General features: G+C 52.4%; 1 protein-coding gene across 10 annotated transcripts in view; it reads left to right on the forward strand.

The window, feature by feature from the left end:
* The first annotated feature begins 849 nt into the window (after positions 1-849).
* Positions 850-18,431, forward strand: part of CADM1 (cell adhesion molecule 1) — a 136,637-nt gene continuing 119,055 nt past the window's right edge. For all 10 annotated transcript variants that reach the window (XM_032133562.1, XM_032133565.1, XM_032133563.1 and 7 more), the window contains exon 1: positions 850-977. In XM_032133562.1, the coding sequence (XP_031989453.1) occupies positions 869-977 (109 nt within the window). In that variant the 5' untranslated portion in view covers positions 850-868. The remainder of the gene's footprint in view (positions 978-18,431) is intronic.

Here is an 18,431-nt window from a genome sequence, read left to right on the forward strand (position 1 = left end):
ACATCCTCTGCGTTTGCTCCATTAACGCTTGCACGGACCCATTGTCAGCAATTCTACGGTTCTATTCCTGGTGCTGTGGGTAGGAGGAAAGCTTGGACCCTTCCCGGGCGGGATGAATCCTCCGGTGACCCCGGCCGCTCCGTTCGCAGTGTGTTACGGTACAACTGAGCACTCAGGGGAGTGGGAGGGGGCAATTCTGGGGCTTTACGTGTTAATTTGCGCCATTTAAATTCGTTGCTTGGGCGAAAAATCCGCAGAAAAGGTGGATTTGTTGCCGGGTTGCGGTTACGGAGCCCAGACCGCCGCCGCCGGGGGGCTCGTGGGCTCCGGCCTCTCCGCTCCCCCGGAGCCGCGAAGGCTCAACACCGCCTCCAGCGGCGCGGGGCCCGCCCGGGCTGGGCCGGGGGACACGGTCCCGCGGGGAGGATGAAGGGGGACAGCGCGGGGGCAAAGACACCTGGGGGAACTACACTCTGCTGGACGGGGGGGATGCTGAGGGGGATATTCCCGGGATGGAGAACGCTGGCGGGGGTGCACCGTGGGAGGAAGGATGCTGGGGTGGTACCCCGGGAGGAGGGTGCTCGGGGGGGCAGGGGGGGCACGACCCTGGAAAGGGGGAACGCTGGCAACGGGGTGAAAGCCGCGGGTCGGGCGCGGCGGCGCGCGGCTCAGCGGCGGTGCGGGGGCGCGGCCCCGCTATGGCGCTCCCGCCCGCCCGGGGGTCGGGCCCGCCGCGCTCGGGTCCCCGCCCGCGTCCCCCGGCCCGGCGCGGGGCGGAGCGCGGGGCGTGTCCCCGGGTCCCCTCCCCGTGACGCGCCATCTCCCGCGGGCGGCGCGCGGCGGCGGCAGAGCGAGGCAGGTGCCGGCGATGGCGGGTCGCGCCCAGCCCAGCGGCCCCGCGGGCAGCGGCGGCGGCGCCCCGGGGCTCCTCCCGCTGCTCCTGCTGCTCCTCTCCGCCGCCGCCATCATCCCCAGAGGTAGGAAGGACGCGGCCCCCCGCGGACGGGCGGTACCGGGGCGGGCGGCGCGGGGAGGGGGGTTCGCCCTCGGGGATCGCGGCGGCGCTCGGGCAGCCCCGGTTGCGGCGGGTCCGGGGCGCGCCCGCCCTCCATCGCCCCGGGCCGTGCTCGGAGCGCGCGGTGGTCCCGGGGAGGCGCCCCCGGCGGCGGGAGCGGCGGACGGGCTCACCCGCGCGTGGCGGCGCGGCGCGGGCAGCCGCTGCCGGTTTCCATGGAAGCGGCTTCTCCCGCTGCCCGGGGGGTCATCAGCGGCCCCGCAATTAAAAACTAATTGCTTTGCGCGCCCCCTTTATCCCCCCCCCCCCTCCGCCCCCCCGGTGTTTGCGGCGGCGCGGGGATGCTGCACCCCCGCGGGAGCGGGGAACCTGTTGGAATCTGAGTGGAACTTGCGCGACGCTTCGCTCTCCTTCTTCCTCTCTCTCTCCCCCTCTCTCTCTCCCCCTCTTCCTCTCCTCTCCTCTCCTCTCTCTCTCCCCCTCTCTCTCTCCCCCTCTTCCTCTCCTCTCCTCTCCTCTCCTCTCCTCTCCTCTCCTCTCCTCTCCTCTCCTCTCCTCTCTTCTCCTCGCCTCTCTCCCCCGGTGCCCGCGGGGGCCCTGCCGCAGCCTCGCCCCCCGCCCCGCTGGGCGCGTTCGGGGGCGATCGCCCGTCTCGGGCGCTGCGGCTGGAGCGGGCGTAATTAAATGAGGCTAACGAGGCCCCCCCCAGCGGGGTCGGTTGGGTTCCCTCCGCGGCACCCTCGGGTGCAGTGTCCCCGGTGCGATGGGCGAGCCCCCCACCCAGCCTGGCATCGCTCCCCACCGAGCCCGGGAGCCGCAGCAGCGACCTGCGCTCGTGTCCGATGGCCTCGGTTCAAACATCCCCCGTTAACGCCGTTCACGTTTCCAGTGTGTCCGTGGGGCGGCACGGGGCGACATGGCCGTAGGAGAGGGTGCCGTGTCCGGGATGTTTGGGAAGAACAAGAGGCCATTGAGCGATCTGTTGAATCCCGCTCGTAGGAAAGGGGGGACGAAGGGGCCGCCAGCCCGGCGAACAAAGAGCTTTATTCACAGCCTGTGTATATGTCCATGCCTTTCCCGGGCGGCCTTTTTGGTGGGATGGTGCGGGGCTAGAGCGCCGGGGTCGTTTTCAGCTCGTTCTCCCTGCGAACGGGGCCGGGGCTGGTGCCCTCCCGCCGGCTCCGACAAGGGCTGCGCTTCACAACTGCGCTCGGTCGCGCTGGGCAGCCCCGAAGGGCGACTGTGCCCCGATCCCGGCGCTCCGCAGCCCGGAGCCCATTCCGGGGAGCCAGAGCGATGGAAAGGAGCCACCGCGCCGGCTCTTTGCGCTGCGAGCCGGGGAAATGCTCCGGTCCGGCTCCCCGGTATTCCTGCGGTCGGTGTGTTGTAGCTTCTCAGATGTTTTGTCTGAAGGCGCTGTTTGTGTTTGGTGTTTTTCGCTGCCTGGTGAGCCTCCTGCCGGTGTGACCTGGGGACCCTGGTACTGAGAGACGCCCAGATTTGAAATAGGAGCCCTGCTCTAGGACGGCCACGTTCATCCTTTGTTTTGCTGTCTTGCTCACATCAAATTCTCTAAGAGCAGTTTTTTATCTGGAGGCTGGAGTGATCCCCCGGCAAGGCTCAGCCTGTTCACCACTGCCCAGCCAGCTCGTGGAACTGTGATTTGGGATCGCAGAGCTGCTGAAGGGAAACAAAAGCAGGGCTGGATGCTGGCTCGCAGTGGCTGTGCCTGACCTGTGCACCGGGGTGAGAAGCACCGCGCAGCGTGAGCTGAGGTTGTGGTGCTTTAGTGGAAGACCAGATATTTTGTGGTTGCGGTGCTGTGTTGTGAACCACGGGATAAAATCCCAAACTGTCTGCGTTTAGGCAAAATTTCCTTACAGTTGAAAACCCTTTTTTTCCCATTTTTCCCCCCCATTTCCCCCCTTTTCCAAGCTATCAGTGTTAGCTTCAGTGTTCTGCGAAGAGAGAATTAGTGTGTGGCAGCAGCATCAGCGCTGAGCGCTGTCGTCGTATCTCCCGCACGGTTGCCACCCAAGGCACCGCGGTGCCAGCACCGTGTCACCGCCGTGGTGGCACCCCGTGATGCGGAGCGAGGCTGAGGGCTCTGCTGCCTCCTTTCACGGAGGCGATTGGAACAGCAATAGGCAGCAGTGGGACTTGGTTTGAGCTGAGCCGGTACCCTGGGATGAGCCTGTGCGTTCGGATGGATCCGTGTGTTTCTGTGGTTCCTCTCTAGCTGCTCTCGATGCTTTGCAGTTAATTGAGCTCCCTGTGCAGCCGGGCGAGGGCTGAGGAGTGGTCTCGGCTCACTCCGAGGCGGATGGGCAGCGCTGCGCTGGAACTCGGAGTCTGTCTGCGGTGGGGAGCGCTGGCACACGGCACTTCAGGGAGAACAACTTTCCAGCAGAAGCCATGGGAGGTGTTTGGAGACGGCGTCGGTGTGGAGCTGCGACCTGGCCATGGCACAGAGCTGCAGGGGCTGGCCAGGGGTGGTTGCGGCTGCAGCCTCCGTGTCTGCCGACACCAAACCGGCCCTGGAGAAGCCCCCCAGGAAGGCAGCGAGCGCTCCCAGCGCGGCTGCGCTAAGCCAGGCTCTTTGTAAACACAGAGTGAGTTTCCAAGGAGCCTTTGTATGCAAGCGAGGCGAATCTGCTCGTCCCTGGCCTTCAGCAACACGCGCTGCGTTCTGCATGCGACGCAAACACCGGCGGGGAAGGGGCTGGGGAATAAAGTGATCCATCTGGGTTGCAGCTTGGGCTCATTTGTCTTGCGTGTAGGCAGTTGAGCCCAGGTTTATAAGCACGACAATCTGGTTTGAAACCACTGCCAAGGAGGCTCCTGAGGATGGGAAGGCAAGGAGATCGCTCTGCTCCGTGCATGCTCTGCTCTGAGGAGGGGGTGGCTGTCGGCACCTTCGGCAGGATGGACATCACCAGGATGGACGCTGTTGGGATGGACGCCGCCGGGATGGCACTGCCGGGATCCCCTTGGCACGGGTGGCTGCTGTTCGTGCACGGAGGTGGCTGTGGTGACGGGAGGCCGGAGCAGAGCCGCGCTCCCCCGGGGACCCCCGGCCGTATCAGCGGCCGTTCTGCTGATGCTGCGCTGCCGTCGCCTTTGTTTGCCTTGCGCTGTCTTTCCTGGTGTGTAAATAAAGAAGGCTTTGTAATCAAACAGCTCTGGCTCTGTCAGCCGGGTGCTTGGCGAGCCTTCCCCTGGCCCTGCCAGGACCGGTGGGGCCGTGTCTGTGCCGTCGGTGAGCTCTCTGCCCTATTGCTGGGTAGAAAATGGGTCAGCTCGTTAACCCTGCGTCTGCCTGAGGCCACCCGGAGTAAAACCTGTGTTCCAGCCTGGATACACTTTCTGTTTGAATGGACCATCCAAGCACTCCTCAGAACACGTTTGCTCATAAAAAGCAAACCCGCCTTCCTGTGTGTAGGCAGAGTTTTCTGGATGTTTCTCTTTAATGGCTGTTTTTGTAGGGATTATTGTCAGACTTTGTATAGGGGTTTTGACAACCTGTTCCTCTTCTGGGGTTTGGTAGCACCTGGTGGTACTTCTGTCAGGAAAGCAGGGGCTCCCTCCTGTATCCAAACATTTCGGCTCCTGTCTGTGGCTCCAGATCCGAGCAGGCTCCAGGAGCAGAGCGTGAGGTTGCAGCCTTCCCTGGAGCTGGTCCAGGAAGTGAATACTTAACACAGTGGTTTGAGAGCACAAGCAAAGCTGGACACGCAGCTGGTGTCTACTGAGAAATTGGATGCTACGTGCTAAAAAAAATAAGTTGTGCTTTTTCCTCTGGGGAATGTTGTGTGGTGCAAACCCACCGGCGCTAAATAAAGGGACACTGTGGAAACCTGCCATGAAGGAGAGACCCTAGGTGGAATGTTGTAATTAGGAGTGGTATGTACTTGTTTAAGTTCCATAAATCAGTCTCTTTCCTGGGATGTAATTGCACGCTGCAGAGAGCAGCTGCTGCTGCGGTTCCTGGGGAGCTCCACCACAAACGCTTTGAAGGTCGCCCAGCGTGGGCTCAGGCGCTTCAGGGCAGCGTGCTGGGGAAAAGGGTGGGTTTGGATGTGTGGCAGGCAAGTTGGAAGGGAAGTACCACGAGGCTTCACTCTCAACTCCGGTAATTGGAACGCAGTGAGCTGTCGGCTGGGGCGTGCGTGGTGCCTGGCCCTGCCGAGACGAGCCGGCGTTTGTGGTTCAGCCACGAGCTGGATTTAGTTATTCCAGTTTTTAATTTGCAAGGGCAGGATGAGCCCCAGCTGTGATACTGTGGCTGCAGGCCACTCCTCTGATGGCCCTACCCATGTGTGACCACCACCCACCTGCTTTCTGTCAGCCTTTTTTGCCGTGGAAGCAGTTTTTCTTCCTGGTGTCCTCGTTACCTGTTGATTGTCTAGGTTTTCCTGCCGTGTTGCACATCAGGCTCTCACATCTTTGCAGGGTGTTAAGTTGGGTGTTGGGGAGCCCCACGAACCACTGTAGGCTGCTGGATGGGGCTCTGAAAACCTGAGTTTTGTGTCAGTCTTTTTCACCCATTCCAAATTACAGCAAGGAATACAAATCCCCAAGGAGATTTGGTTTTCGGGGGTTCCCGGAGCCGTTGCTGAGCCCACACCACGCGCTCACCCGCACTGTGTGGCTGGTGGCTGCTTGCGTTTAAAACGCTTGCCTGGGTTGTACCAGGGACATTTGCTGCCCTCCACTCCTGGTTATTTTAGACCAGCAATGTCCCTCTGTAGGGTTGGGCTGGCTATTTTTACCCTGTGGTGTGGTTTTAATTTACTGTGTTCTTCTGTGGTTTAAAAGCTTGAGCATTACGAACACTCTGACCTTTACCAAATTCTCAAGGTGAATCAGTAGAATATTTGATACCCCATTAAGTTCCAGTCTGAAGGATCAAAGAGATACTTAGGCACATCTCTTTTCTCAGAGATATAAAACTTTTGTGGGCTGTAGCTTAACTGGAAAATGTCTTTAGTTTTGCTTTTTTAGGTATTTTTTTGTCCCTGGAAGTGCTGGCGGCTCCTTGGTGTTGTTGGTTTGCCGACAGCCTCACATGCAGGTGCTGCCTTCTGGCAGGTCTGTGGTGGGTTTGCCTTGGTCCTGCCCACGTTTGTGGGTCCTGCTCAAGTGACACAGCCCAGGTCCCCCCTCCCCTCTTAGGGGCAGTTCCAGTCAGGAGCCAGCATTGGAGGGGGAATAGTCTCTTTACAGTAGACGACTGCCAATATTTTTTTAAAGCCCAGGTGTACATTTGGCAATGGAAAATAGTTGTGTTTGAAATGCTCCTTCTCTGCCAATCCCAGCTGTGAACTTTGCCCTGAACAGTTACACTCCTGACTTGAGCCTTCCATAGAAAGTGTCCCATTTTCTGGAGCCCATGGCTGAGCAGTGGCAGCCGTGGGGGATGGAGATCTCTACCTGCAGATCAGGGAGATGCCAACGAGCAATCGGAGCCAAGGCTGCCCACGGGGTCACGTTGCCTCCTAAAGTTATGCTCAGACTTGACGAGTTGGGTGTATAAACCCCTGGGTTCGTGTTACATCTGGCATAAACTGCTCTGATCTCGTGGTGTCCTCTTTTAGCAGTTAGTGAGCACCTAAATCTGATTTATGATCTCCTCCAAGGTCTGCTTCTAGAAAGGAATTGTCATTGCATTCCCCGCGTTGTCAGCAGGGCTCTCAAGTCAGTGGCTCTGACTGGACCTCTGCAGTGGGGGCCTTCCCTTCACAGAGATGAACTTGGGTGCTAATCCCAAACGTGATGACTCTTGGACCTGAGAGACCTCAACATTTGGTACAGAAGCAGACCTTTTTGTTAAAGCAGTAATACTGTTTGTAGAGATGCATTTTTCATGGACAGCACGAGACCGTATTGGGGCTTGGCAAGCTCCAGCAAGGCAGATCTGGTACTGTGGGTGGGGCTGTCCTGGGTGCCACTGGCCTGTGTGACACCTCATCTGCGAGGTGGGTGCATCCCAGACCCCCACTCCCTTCCAGCTCTTGCAGTGTATATATCCCTTCTCCAAAGCGTGACAGGAAGAAAGAAATATGAAGCAGCAAAGTGACATTCCCTCTCTCTGCTTCTCCCCCCGTGCAGCAATAGAAATACGAGTCAGAGTCTGCAGCGTCAAAAGAGAGATCAGAGTAATCGGATCAAGCATGAGGAACTGCTTGTTGCTGCTTCCCTGTTTTTAAATGAGGCTGCCTGGCAGCTTCCCTTTGCAGAGCACTTTCAACATTGGTCGTGTTCAGCTTTGGAGCTGAGGTTGCAGCAAAGTCGGGCTCTGTGAGAATTGGGCTGGAAAGGGAACTTTCCACGTAGCCTCTGGGCTAACACACAGGAAAAAAGGCTCCCTGTGCCTCCACGGCCCTGGTTTTGTAGCTGAGCAGAGGCACATCTGTCCCTAATTCTGCAGAGAGAGCGCCCTCACTTCGTGCATTTATCACAGTGATGCTGCTCTGGGATGTGCTCCGTGATGCCGATACATCCTTGACCTTGGAGAAGCAGAGTGACTTTCTCCAAAGCCGTTCCCACCTCACTGCCCTGGTGCAGCACAGGATAACTCTGGGCAGCAACTGCCCTTTGTCTGTGGAGAGGTATCGCTCCGTGGAGTTTGGTTGTGAGGTTTTTCAGCGAATTGTAACTGGCTTCATAGTAATGAGAACCTGAAATACCCACATTTAGAGAGCCGTTGCTGTAGCTGGGTTTGTTTTGAATTCTCGCTCTGAGCTATTTTGCTTGAAAACACGGTTGGAACTGTTTGTCTGTGTTCCCATTGCCTCTTCAACGTCTTCATTCATGTTGGCTAGTGCAGACATGCTGTTAGAAGCTCGGTAGAGGCAGGGAGGCTCCTAAGGGTTACCCCTCCTGCTTTTCCCACTCTGTGTGGAATTAGATGCTGTTTTCAGCTGTTTGAGGATAGGCCTTGCCATGCACTCACAGGCTTTTTTAAGCAGAAAGCACGCTGTGCTGGTTTGGGTGTCAGCAGCTCTTTAAAAGCCTTCATGCCAAGATCTCTCGCTGCCTTCCTCGGGGAAGGCTGTGGGATGATGGGGTAACGTGCTCGGTGCCGAGATCCCGAGCGATGCCGTCTCCCGTTATCGTTTCCTGGTGACAGCCTGACTGGGCTCCCTGGCGTTGGGGGACGCTGGTTGACAACCATCAAAGCCCTGAATGCTTGTCATCATCAGCCGTCAGCTTTGTCAAGCGGAGCTGCTGGGGGACCTGTTCGGGTTTGTTAGGACTCCTCAGAGCCAGCCAGCTTTTCCGGGGTGGGTGCAGCAGGAACAAAGTGAAACCCCTGCTTGCCATGGGAAGAGTTGTCTTGGTGTGGCTTGACAGCAGCTCTGGGTCTCCAGGCAGATTAATTCCTTTGCCACCCTCGTTGGTTGGCGCGCTGTGCAGAGTCTGGAGAAGCAGCGTGCGGTTCCCCAGGGTTTGCCGGGAGGATTCCTGTCCTGGAGGGCGAGAGGCAGCGCAGATCCCTGTCTGGAACAGAGCAGGCTGTCAGGCACTGTGACACCCCTGTCCCGTGTAGATGCTTGCAGTGACTTGTGCTGGGATGAGGTGGGACCTGTGTAACCTGCTTCTGCTTCTTGTCCACAGTCACTGTTGGAGGGTGGATGCAGGGAAGATTTCTCTTGGTGCATAAAATGCCAGTGTGATTCTCCTTTGACACTTTTCTGCCCTTTGTTTACTGTGATTTTACTGACTGCTTGGAATGAAGACTTGCATCATTCAGAGTCTGTGTCTGCAGGGTCACGACAAACAATGTCTGTTCTTGCCCTGTCACAGTTAAGGACCAGTTTTCCTCATCTCCTGGTCTGTGGGTGGCTCTGAAGGAGACGTTACTCATCCCCGAGGAGGCAGAACCACCGAAAGCGACTCCCACGCTGAGGTTGCTGAGCTCTGTCCACACAAACAGCTTTTCCTTCGATTTAAAGGTTTTATACTCTTAATCGTTCCATAGACTCTTTAACAGAACGTACAGGTTTAATCAACTCCCTGAATCCATAACTGCCAGGTATTGCTTCCTCAGCACGAGGAGCAGAGTCGCGTCTCTCCCTGGGAAGAGTGAAGATTAAAGCGGGATAGATGGGAGATTAACAGCGTTCCCTTCAGACATCGCCAGGGAGAGGGGGAGACACTCTGAGATGAGGAATAAAGGGAATACTTGGAGGCGAATCACTTACTGCTCTGTAGGAGTCCACGGAGCCTTGTAAACAGAGGGTTTATAGCAAACCTAGTGCTGTGGCACTCTGGGAGAATTTTGGATGCACAGTTAAGGGATGACTCGCTCCTCCAGGGTCTCATTAGCAAATTGCATCCAAAATTTTCATGTTAACACAACATGATGTGTGTGGAATGCAGCTCAGGAAGGTCGGATCCAGCTGTCTGGTTTGGGATACTCTGTGTTGAAGTTGGGTGGGTCTATTGATCTCATTCCCGTTTTGGAAGGGGGAAGCAAGAGTTCCATTAAATGGGATTTTAGTGTTTCCTACAGAACGACTCTTTTTCAATTCCTATGAGAATAAATACCTGGTGGACAACCTGTTGTATTCACAAGTCACTGTTTCTTCCTCTCCCTCCCCTCGTGCACTGCACCCCTCAAAATCTGACTTTTTTGGACAAGGCACGATAAGGGAGCGAAAATAGTTCTCTGTGGGTGATGGGGGTCTGTGGGGGTGTAAAAATCCTGTCCAAAGGTAGGGAGTGGCTGAAGCGATCCTGCAGGAAATAAATGAGGATTAATAAGCTGGTTTTAGCCTGGTCATTTGCTTCTTCCCAGGGAGAGCCCAGTGGAGTGGCTGATCCAGTGCGTGTCCTGAGGGATGAGGGGATTTTGTGCTGGAATTAATGTGGATGTTGGTGAGTGTGCATGGACAAGGAGGATATTGGAGGAAAGTGGTGGGATCATTCCCTCCTCCTGGATTTCACTGCCCAAAGAGCGAACCTTGCTGAAAACTGTCCCTGAGTCCTCTGGGAAACCTTTGGAAATGCAGCTCCTTGTTGCTTTACGTGAAATGTCTTTGTAGCAGTTGAGGACGCCGGTATCCATTAAAGACACAATCCAAAGCCATGTGAGGGTTTTAATAACTTGGTATTTTTGTTGTGCCAAAAAATCCAATTACATACGGAATCACTTTTCCTTTATAAAGGTCTGGGAAAGTGTTTGCCTAAGCTGCTGTAGAAGCGGCATTTCAGTGAACCAGCTGAAGAGTCATTTTTGTCAGTTTAATGGGTGTAATAAAATGGTCCATCTTGGAGGGGGTGAGGGAGGGGGGACAGAAAAGCCTCTGAAATTGGGATCTTTTAATTCTAAATTGGTTCCTAGGACTTACAAGGATTTCAAAGGCAGATGGAGAGGGAAGAGCTCTGGGTAGGTGTTGAAGCAGCTTGTCCCTGTTCTGAGAGATACACAGATCCTATAGATGAAATGTTTATGAGATGGACATGAAGTGTGCACGTATACACAGAAAATGTACAAAGCCGAGCACAAGAAGGTGTTGTGGATGGCTGAGGGCTCGTGGCTGTACCAGGCAGGGTGGCCCTGGGGGCTCTGCCATCAGCTCCATGGTGTTGTCAGTGATCTTGGAGTGCCATCGGTGCTTGTTTCCCACCCGACATGGTTTTATTTGTCTGGTCTCTTCTTGGAGTGGCTTTTTTCAGCCTTCATTTGTCCAGATTATCAGCATGCAGAGGAGAGCTGCCTGGTATTTACATGATTTAGTTGTAAATATGGTTAAGTGTTGATAGATATTGTTGTCATAAGTGCTTACAGCTCCTGGACTGATTACTGAATTTCTTATGTGGAAATCTGTACAAGCTCGATGTGCAAGCAGCTTCCCAAGGGAAGTGCGGAAGGAGCTTGTGGTTTCCGTGTGGAAATCAAAGCCCAGATGTGGCTGGAGTGGGTGAATTTATGGGGGAAGTATTGTCGGGTTTGGTTGGCAACAACTGGGGTTCCGAGGCTGTGATGAAGGGAAAATAAAAGGCTCTTGTTCGCTGTTTTTGTGGGAACAGATGCTGTTCTGTGGAACAACTATTCGGGGCTGATATGCGTAGGGAACATCTGTAGGGTTATACACCAGGGGCTCAGGCTGAGGGATGTGCATCGCTGCCACTGGGTTGAAGGAACAAATGCGTTATTTGCTGGTAGTTTTATTTTTAATTGACTGATAGGCTCTGCTTGAACCACTCTTGTTTAACAGTCTGATTTCCAGAATGTTTTACATCCCTACTCAGAAACCTGAATGTGCAAATGAGTATTTCTGGGAAATGTCTCTCTGAACACAAAAAGCCTGGATTTGGCAGAATCCTCTCCGGGGGCTGCAGATTGTGGAGGGCTCTGCAATCTTGATCATGGGTCCTGAAAACCTGTGTATCTTGTGCATTTGCCCACAGAAGCAGAGATTTGTGGGGATGATTGGGAGTTCTGAGGTGGGAATGGTTATTAGGATAAAGCATAGGAGGACAGGCCAGTTGTGTTGTGTGTGGAGGGGATTTGTAGATGTGATGTTCAGCTCAATGCTGAATTTAGGGCAGAGATAAAAAGCCTCTCCCCACCCCGCTGTACTTCTCTGTGTAATGCCAACACTTAAATCCTTGCAGCGCTCGCTTGGCTTAGGCTGTGGGAAGAGAACCCGGGAGCTGCATCCCAGATCCTCCGGCACCGGTGCCTGTCACAGCGCTGTACGTGTGACGCGGGAGGCAGCACTTCTGTGCTCGCCCTCCGTGGATGTGTGTCTCGGTTTCGAGCTGCTTCCTTGGGAGTACAGGCAAGTTGGAAGGAGCCTCTGTTCCCTCCCGGGCAAAACCTGTCCCTTTGGAGGGAGCTGGAGCGGCGTGTCTGGATTTGTGTCTGGATTCGCAGCGAGGTTTGGCGCTTTGTTTGCCTGTCAGCCCCTTGATTCAGGACTGTTTTGCCTTAAGGGGGGAAAATCCCCAAAAACTCTTCACTCATGGGGTCAGGAGAGAAGGGAGAAGAGGAGCCCCGAGTACTTAGTATGGGCAGTGTGAGCTTTGCGGAGTCACGCATCCAGATGGATTACATGAGGAACTTGACATCTTGTTTAAAAACAAATCATTCATTATGTAGCAGTGAATAATCAAGCATTACAGTTTCATCTCTGGAGGTTCCTTTTTTGGTTGGAATTTTGATAGTTCAGTAATTAAAAGCTGTAAGCTATTACACTGTCTACATGTTGATCAATTGGTAATTAAAAAGTTGATGATAGATATGGTATTTCGTGGGACTGGTTGGTTACGGTCAGATTTCCTTCGTGTGTTTTGAAAATTGTCATTTAACTTAACACTTAAACGTTTTTCAATATTCATGGACTGTTTTACTTGATTTTTATAAATGCCTTTTAATGATCACAATTTGCATATGCTAATTTAGAATGGCGAATCATTTAGGTTGGAAAAGCCCTGTAAGATCATCGAGTCCAACCATTAACCCAGCACTGCCAAGGCCACCACTAAATCATGTCCCCAAGTGCCACATCCACACAGCTTTTAAATCCCTCCGGGGGTGGTGACCCCACCTCTAGGCAACCTGTGCCAGGGCTGGACAACCCTTTAAGGAAAGGAATTTTGCCAATATCCAACGTAAACCTCCCCTGGTGCAGGGGAAAGCCTGTAGATCTGCTGAGCCCCTCGCAGCTGAGGGTGTTGGAGGTGAGTTTGATAACACAATCAGGGATAGAGCAGTCCAGAATGAAGGAAAACTGGGTTGGTAATGGCCTCTGTGATGGAAGATTCATTGCTTCAGGAGTCTAATCTGAGACCAAAATGAAGCCCGAAGCTGACACTCTTCAGAGCATAATGCAAGATTTACTGCTCTGCCACACTCAAGAGATTAAAAAAAACCAACCAGCCACCCTCCAAACCACCCTTCCTGGCCTGCAAAACTTAGGGAAAACCGATGGATTTTGCTTCTTTTGAGTAAAAACAACCAAAATAACCCCAAACAAAATGCTTTTGCCCTGTGTTTGCCAAGGCATACAGACAGAGTCCTCCTCCTAACGCGTGTGGCCCCACGTGGAGCTGCTGGGAGGAACGATTTGGGGGTGGCTCTGGCAGTGAGGAACGCGATTGTGTGGTGGGGAGTGATCCTCGCCCTGCTGAGGCTGTGGACTGCCCTGGTGGTGGATGATCCTGCCTGGAAGCTGCTGCTGGGGTATTTGCTAGGTTGGGAATCCTTCTGGAGAGGCCCCCTGGCTGGGCTGGCGCTGGTGTGGGGCTGGCCCCGTGCCCTACCTGAGCTGCAGCGCTGGCACCATTCACCCAGCTTGGCTTGCACGGGGAGAGCTGCTCGAGGTCCCTGCCAGCCTGATCTAGTGGGAAACTCCTTCCCATTGCCGAGCCTGTCAATCCCGGAGAAGCCTGGAAAGGTGGGGGAGCTCATCCCTAGCTGCACACCTGAGGAGGTGCCCGGTTTGGGTCGTGCCTCCTGCGTGGTGATGCACCCTTGGCACTGGACTGGTCCAAAGAACCAGAAAGCAAAAGCCCCAAACACTGGATCCTTCCAAAGGGGGAACCCTTTCCCAGCCCTCACCCCTGATCCCGGGGATGTCCTTCTGAACTCCAAGAGAGAGTGAGTGATCTGCATCCTCCTGGTGGTATCAGTGCCTGTAGTGGCTTTGCCAGCTCGTTGGGGACAGGGACGGTGTTGGAAGGGACCAGTTCTGCTGGAGCTGAAGACAGAATACCAGTGCATCACATGTGTCCTGGAAAGCCCTTGGTTTAAAAACCACTTTGTCCTGAGACACTTGTTGCTTTGTGACAGCTGGTTCCAGTAATTTGTTTTTATAGGGCAGTTTGTAGTAAATGAATGACACGTTGAATATTTTAGCGAGATTTTAGATTATCTAAAGAATGTTTTCCGGTTTACTAATTGGTAGATAATGCTGAATACATTGATGCTGACATGAGCAAATGGATGTAAAATGATTTTGAAGCGAGCCTCATTAGAAGATGCTCTAATTCAGTCAACAGGAGATGTCAACTCGTGGCCGTGCGCGCTCGGACCCAACTGCGCAGCGCTGGCTTTTACAGGCCTGTATTAATTACAGGCAGACGTGGGGCTCTTGGTGAGTCTCATTACAGTCCCGATGACAGGTTCTGTGAGTTGCCCTGTTAGGAGGCAGTAAGTGAGTAATTAGTGATCTTGAAGAGCTCGTTTTGGCTTCTGAGCTGTCCTCAACCAGCCGAGGGTTGACTTTTTGAATCAGACTTTCTCTGGAAGATACCGAAGAGAAGCAAACCAAGGGTGACTGAAGGTGTGCTCAGGTGGGCAGGGTGCCCAGGTGAGTTTCTGGAGGCAGGCACTGGGTTCAAAAGGTTTTCCAAAGGCCTGATACTCATGGTGTTACACGAGCAGTGTATGCTGCGATGTGAGGGGTGTTCCTCTGTGATAAGATCCTCAGAATGGCTCCTGATTAGCAGTGGCAGTCCAAAAGCACCTTGCTTTAACCCCAAAGAGGAGGTGGGTCTTATTGTCTCCTCAGGTAATAAATCCCTGCAGTGCCTGGTGCTCCAGGTCCCATTTGTTGTACAGAGCAGGAGATTTTTCACTCCCCCAGATTAGGATCTGCATTTCTTTTGGGTCTTCCATCAATAAAATTAACTTTTCCCTTCTCTGTGCATCTATGAAGGATGTTGCTTTGCTCTCCTGCAGGCAGTGTCTGAAGTTTTGAATTCATAAAGCTGGATTTGCTCAGATCTCTTGTTTTCATTCCCTGGGGACAAAGGGGACGGTTGCTGCCTGTGCAGCTGCAGCCCAGCGTTAACCCTTTGTCCTTCAGGCTTTGTTTCGCATGAGAGGTCATGGTGAGGGTTTTACCAAAGGTGATAATTCTGTGGGAAAAAAAACCCCTATCTCAGCTCTTGTGTATTTGGAAATGCTCAGAAGTTAAGGGATTTCTGTAAGGTGATTGATTCTCAAAATGCAGCCAAGTGCGTTGGGCATCAAGACTGGGGGAGCCCTAAGAATATTTGGCAAAATACCCAAACCATCCAACCCAACCAACCAACCAAAAGATACTTCTTACTTGTCTGAGTAGAAATGGAGCAGTTTGGGATTAACTTCTCTGGGAGTGAGTCCTCAATTTCCCGAGGCTGATCTCTGCAGACACATGGCGGATAAAAGCTGCTGCGGGAGGAAAATGAGGGAGCAGAGTCCTTCACCAAAGCCGCTTTCCAGGCAAAGGATGATCAGGAAAAGCTCTTCCAAAGGGGGAGAAAACCTCAAAAACCCCCAGGCAATCAAGTTTCAGCTTTCCCCTGTCATCATGGGCTTGCCAGGGGCATTCAGATGGTGGCTGGAGCCTCGCTGAATTTTCGCTAATGTCTAAAATTAATCAAAATGAATGTTATCCATTTAGTGCATAATCCCTTCTGTAGGCTGTGTGTAGGCATGATCAAGGGATGCCAAATGTATTACATTACCTGGGATATTTGGGGATATTTTTATTCTACTCAAAGTAATCTGCAGGATCTGATACAAAGAGACAAAAAAGGTTAGTTGAAAGCAGACAAGAACTGAATCATTGACTTGAGGAGGAACTGCATTGTGCAAGCTGTAATGCTCCTTCTTATTCATTACTGCAATTATAATTATGGAACCCAAAGTATTTAATTGGCCTCCCAGACTCTTCACACTGAATAGATTATTGTTACCATTTAAAAAAAATATCCTCTTATGCATTGCAAATACATGTGCGTGTTGCTCTCTGGCTCTCAAGAGGTTTCTTTGTTTATGTGATGAGCGATTAACTGAATTAGAGATCTTTGCTGTGTTGTGTCAAACGAAAATCCAGCGCAAGAAGAATTCTTCCCGGATGTCAGGTGAATTAGAAGCTTTAAAAACAAAACTTCATGCATTAAAACCACCAAAACCCAGTGCAGTCAGGGCTGTTAAAAGAGTTTTCAGAAGTATGAAATTCTGGAGGGTGGAGTCAGCACTTGGAGCTGAATTCCCCCTGCTCTGGTCTCGTGGCAGTGGGCTGTGGGGTTGTGCCCACTGGTCCAAAATGATCCTGCCCCGGTTCATCTGGGAAGAGCTGGCTGAGATTGGCTTGTTTGATGCGACTGTGTCTTGTGTGTGGAACAAACAGACACGTTTAATTACCAGGCAGTAATTCCATCCGCAGGGCTCTCGTGAGCCTCCAAATGCAGGCAAAGCCTGTTTATTCTCCATTAACAGCAGAAAGGTGCAGAAAGGTTTGTTTTTCCGCCCTCATTCCGGCATCCCTCGTGCCTCTCAGGCAGCATTTATTGTCCTTTCCTGATCTTTTAATGTTTGCACAAATGGAAGGACAGTGAGTTTGGATATACCCAGCTCGTAACTTCCCATCCAAACGGCTCTTTAATGGAGCGTTCCGCCGGAATTGCTGGTTCTCCTCGCTGGCTGATCCTCGCTGAGGGGCGGTGGGGGACGCGGGCTGAAATCGTCACACACAAAGATGCTGTGTGTAACACTTGGCAGAAGGAGCTGAAATTGGATTACAAGCTCCTATTCCAGCAAGTAAACGTCCACGGTGTTTTTTATAGCTTATCTCTATTCATCTCTGTTTGCAGGCTCTGCTTGCCAAGCGTTAATGTAAACACTCTATTTTGAGACGTCGGTCCATTTGCCTTCTGGAAATCCTTCTTTTATAAGGTGGTAGTAAAGTCTGTGCATAAAACCAAAATAGCTCTGTGGTCATAACTGCACTAATGCTACCGGTGCCTCGTGGCTGGCGGCGCCGGCCACCTTACCTGGAGTCCTTGGGATTAGGGATGGAGCTGTTTGGGAACAGGAGCAACCAGTGCAGGGAGATACAGCTCTGTGTGTGTATATATATATATATGTATATATACATATATGATTTTTCTCTCTCCCCAGTGAGGCTGGAGATCTCTGATAGTTGAATTTGAAAGAATTCAATTGACTTTCATCTTACTGGACTCGCTTCCAATAGTCTCCTAGAAAAAATTCCTTAGAGTTGGTGCTCAGTGCAAAATGGGTGATGGTTCAAACTCTTCAGGGCATTTAGGGAATGCTTTTATTGTGTTGTTGGTTTGGCCGAAAAAATCATATATGGAAAGATCACCTGAAAGAGATGAAAAAGAGAAAACGAACCAGTTTTGTGTGTCCAGCCAAGCAGTTGCGTATTCTGGTGGTGTGATATGTTGCACAATATTTTGGAAGAACGTGTAAATTCTGGGAAACATGGCCTGGAAAATGTGCGAAGAATCCCGGCATTCTGTGAATGTGCAATCTGTGCCGTTCTCGGAGGGAACTGGGTGTCAAGTACTTAAGAATATTTACTGGTTCAGAGCCTTCTCGTGTTTATTTTGGGCTGCTTTGTGATTGGAAAAAAGCGTAAGGATTGAGATACTTCCTTGCCTCCTTTGAGAGGACCGACAGAAATGAATGAGGAGATGAAGGCGGAACTTCCCAGCGGAGAGCTGTTTGCATGGGAATGAAACGAAAATGTGCCTTCATAGCGTCAGGAAATCTGTAAATAAAACCTGTTTTTCTTCCTCTGTTTGCTCCAGGTTCCTGAAAACTTGTTTACATATTAAAGGGTGTTAAACTGTCTTCTTTTGTGGCAGGTCTTACTTAGAGCTGGGCTGAAGCAGTGGGAATGAAAGGCTCCCATCACTGCTAGGGATAACGGGGCTGGCCTTGTGACAGTTTCTGGGAATTGATTTGGCAGGAAAAATAAAAGATTCTTTTTATTTTCTGGCATTACCGTGAGGTCAGGGAGGGAAGGAAGGTACAGGAGAAGCTGCCTACACCCGTGTGGGGTAGGGGGACAGCCATTAAACAGGGCACCTTTCTGCTGCCACCCGCTTGGCAATGCTTCCTGAGATGAGAGTTTGAGGTTGTTACTGATGTTGGTGTAACAGTGGTGTCTGGAGGAGCTTGTTCTGATTTAAAAATGTAATTTGGCCCCACTGACTGCAAGAAAAAGGGGTGAGAGGAAAGACATCCCTGGAAGTGTTCAAGACCCAGATTAGACAGGGCTTGGAGCAACCTGGTCTAGTGGAAGGTGTCCCTGCCCATGTCAGGGAGTTTGGAACAAGATGATCTTTAGGGTCCTTTCAACCCGAGCTAGTCCTGATTCTGTCACACAATAAACCCATGAAATTACATTAAATTTGAGACCTAATTGTGATGCCTTCTGAGAAGGCTCTTGGTCAGGCAGGAGCCTGTGACTGAAACATGTTCAAGTGATGTTAGGAGTGAAAAGCAAAACACAGCTCAATCACACTGTTCAATAAACACATTTTTACTGGTCTGTAATACTTTGATGTTATGTTAGACTTGCAGTTTAGGCGTTGGTTCTGCAGCACCCTTTAACTCTCAGCCATCAGGGACCTTGGGATCAGGTGTGCTGTGCATGATCGT

This window comes from Corvus moneduloides, chromosome 25 (genome assembly GCF_009650955.1).
Source record: "Corvus moneduloides isolate bCorMon1 chromosome 25, bCorMon1.pri, whole genome shotgun sequence".
Classification (NCBI taxonomy): Eukaryota; Metazoa; Chordata; class Aves; order Passeriformes; family Corvidae; genus Corvus; species Corvus moneduloides.